The sequence below is a fragment of the Austrofundulus limnaeus genome, unplaced genomic scaffold (genome assembly GCF_001266775.1).
Source record: "Austrofundulus limnaeus strain Quisiro unplaced genomic scaffold, Austrofundulus_limnaeus-1.0 Scaffold265, whole genome shotgun sequence".
Classification (NCBI taxonomy): Eukaryota; Metazoa; Chordata; class Actinopteri; order Cyprinodontiformes; family Rivulidae; genus Austrofundulus; species Austrofundulus limnaeus.
This window is the reverse complement of record NW_013952667.1, coordinates 291,551-293,274: the sequence shown is the minus strand read 5'-3', so window position 1 is coordinate 293,274 and position 1,724 is coordinate 291,551. Positions and strand designations below refer to the sequence as shown.

Genomic DNA, 1,724 nt, shown 5'->3' with positions numbered 1-1,724 from the left:
GTGTGTGTGTGTGTGTGTGTGTGTGTGTGTGTGTGTGTGTGTGTGTGTGCTGTGCTCAGTGGACGATGTGGCGGATGACAGCGATGATAACGAGGAGCCAGAAGCTGATGCAGACACAGAGAACGACGACGATGAGAAGGATCAGTGCAGTCTGGTAATCGGCACATATCACTGTAAATATTTTAACAATAGCAGTTAAACATAAATGGTGTTTCTCCTTTGTGACATTACTCGTGTTGATTAAATCAGAGGAGCCCTGAGAGGAGTTCTAATTGTCTTGATTATGGACTGTTTACTCATATTTGCACTTCTTCTAGTTTCCAGTAGAGGACGGTCACATTTCAGCTGCCACAAAACCTTTAAACATTTGCCAACCATGTCTTTCAACAGAATTGCTAACCTTAAGGTTTTGCTTCATTTTTTATGTTCTTTTGAACAGAATGATGACATAGAAACAGACCTGAACAAGCTTCATCCTAAAAGGATCATCACACGTTCATATGAGGAGCTGAAGGTTTATAAGAGATTTTTCTTAGAGCTGACTGAAGACTTTCAGGTAAGCATCTATGAAAATCTGTTTCACTTGTCACAGATGATTATCAGCTCCAGTTGTTGTGCTTAAGAAACTTGTTCATCAGGTTGTGGAAAATATCATTGGCTCATGGGCAGTTTTTTGTTTTGACAACTTGCGTTATTTCTTTAGGAGTATGATTTTCACTCCTCAAAGAGTGCTTCAGTCACATCATCTGCTGCCTCCCTCTCATCCGCATCTTCTCGTCTCACTCGGCCAATCGTAGTACCCACAGCTCAATCCCTCTCACCAAGCTCTAGTGAGGACTGCAACCCTGCCAAAGGACATCCGACTCAGCTGTATCCCTCTGCGCCCACTTCTACCCCATCTGCTTCTCAAACACCTTTAGACCTGGATTCAATCCATATCAACAAGGATAAAGATGAAAAAGAGCAAGCTAACACTCCATGTCCAGATGGGGATGTCACTTTTCCCTCCTCCTGCAGGTCTCYATCTCAGGCTCATGTGATTGAACAGGATCTTGCACGTCCATTGGAATGTGTCTCTTTAGAGGACAACATGAAAGCAGAGGATGGATCAGAGAGGGTGAAACGAGAAGGGTCTCCAGTCAACTCGACGAGGCACATACAGTCACCTTTGCTCCTGGGGGGCATTCCAAGCCGTCGTGTGGGAGGAGGCRGCAGCAGCTGGGGTTCAGACTGTGGCTCAGAGGGGGGTGAGGACGAGTCGGGGGAAGGGGCTGTTCTTGAAGTGCCCGACACGTCTCGACTCCTCCCCCTGCACGATCTTGACCTTTACGTGGAGATGGTGAAGGCGACACGTTCTGTCCCTCAGTACGCCGAAGTGGCTTACCCAGATTATTTTGGTCATGTGGCCCCAACGTTTAAGGAGCCTCTTCTAGAGAGACTTTATGGTGTACAAAGGTGAGGCATCTGTTCCAGGGGTTAGAAAGACATTTAGGAACAAATAAATAAATCTTATTGTGTACAGTAATCAGTAACTTGTGAAATCTATATTGACATTTGATCAGTTTTGTTCTTCAACAACTTGAATTTTTAATTTTACTTTATTTGAAGTTTTATTTAATTTCTGAATGATGTTTTTTATTAAAGTTTTACTTGTTTGTTTCCAGGTCAAAAATATTTCAGGACATTGAGCGGTTGATTCATCCCAATGATATCTTGGACAAAGT

The 1,724-nt window shown here is 43.6% G+C and overlaps 1 protein-coding gene across 1 annotated transcript in view; it reads left to right on the top strand.

Annotated features, from left to right (window-relative positions):
* The window catches only part of agtpbp1 (ATP/GTP binding carboxypeptidase 1), a gene marked incomplete in the record, with an annotated part of 28,823 nt that overhangs the window by 15,135 nt on the left and 11,964 nt on the right, over positions 1-1,724 (top strand). Inside the window, 4 exon segments of the mRNA XM_014020773.1 lie at positions 60-154; positions 440-556; positions 704-1,455; positions 1,665-1,724. Of these exon segments, the coding sequence (XP_013876227.1) occupies positions 60-154; positions 440-556; positions 704-1,455; positions 1,665-1,724 (1,024 nt within the window).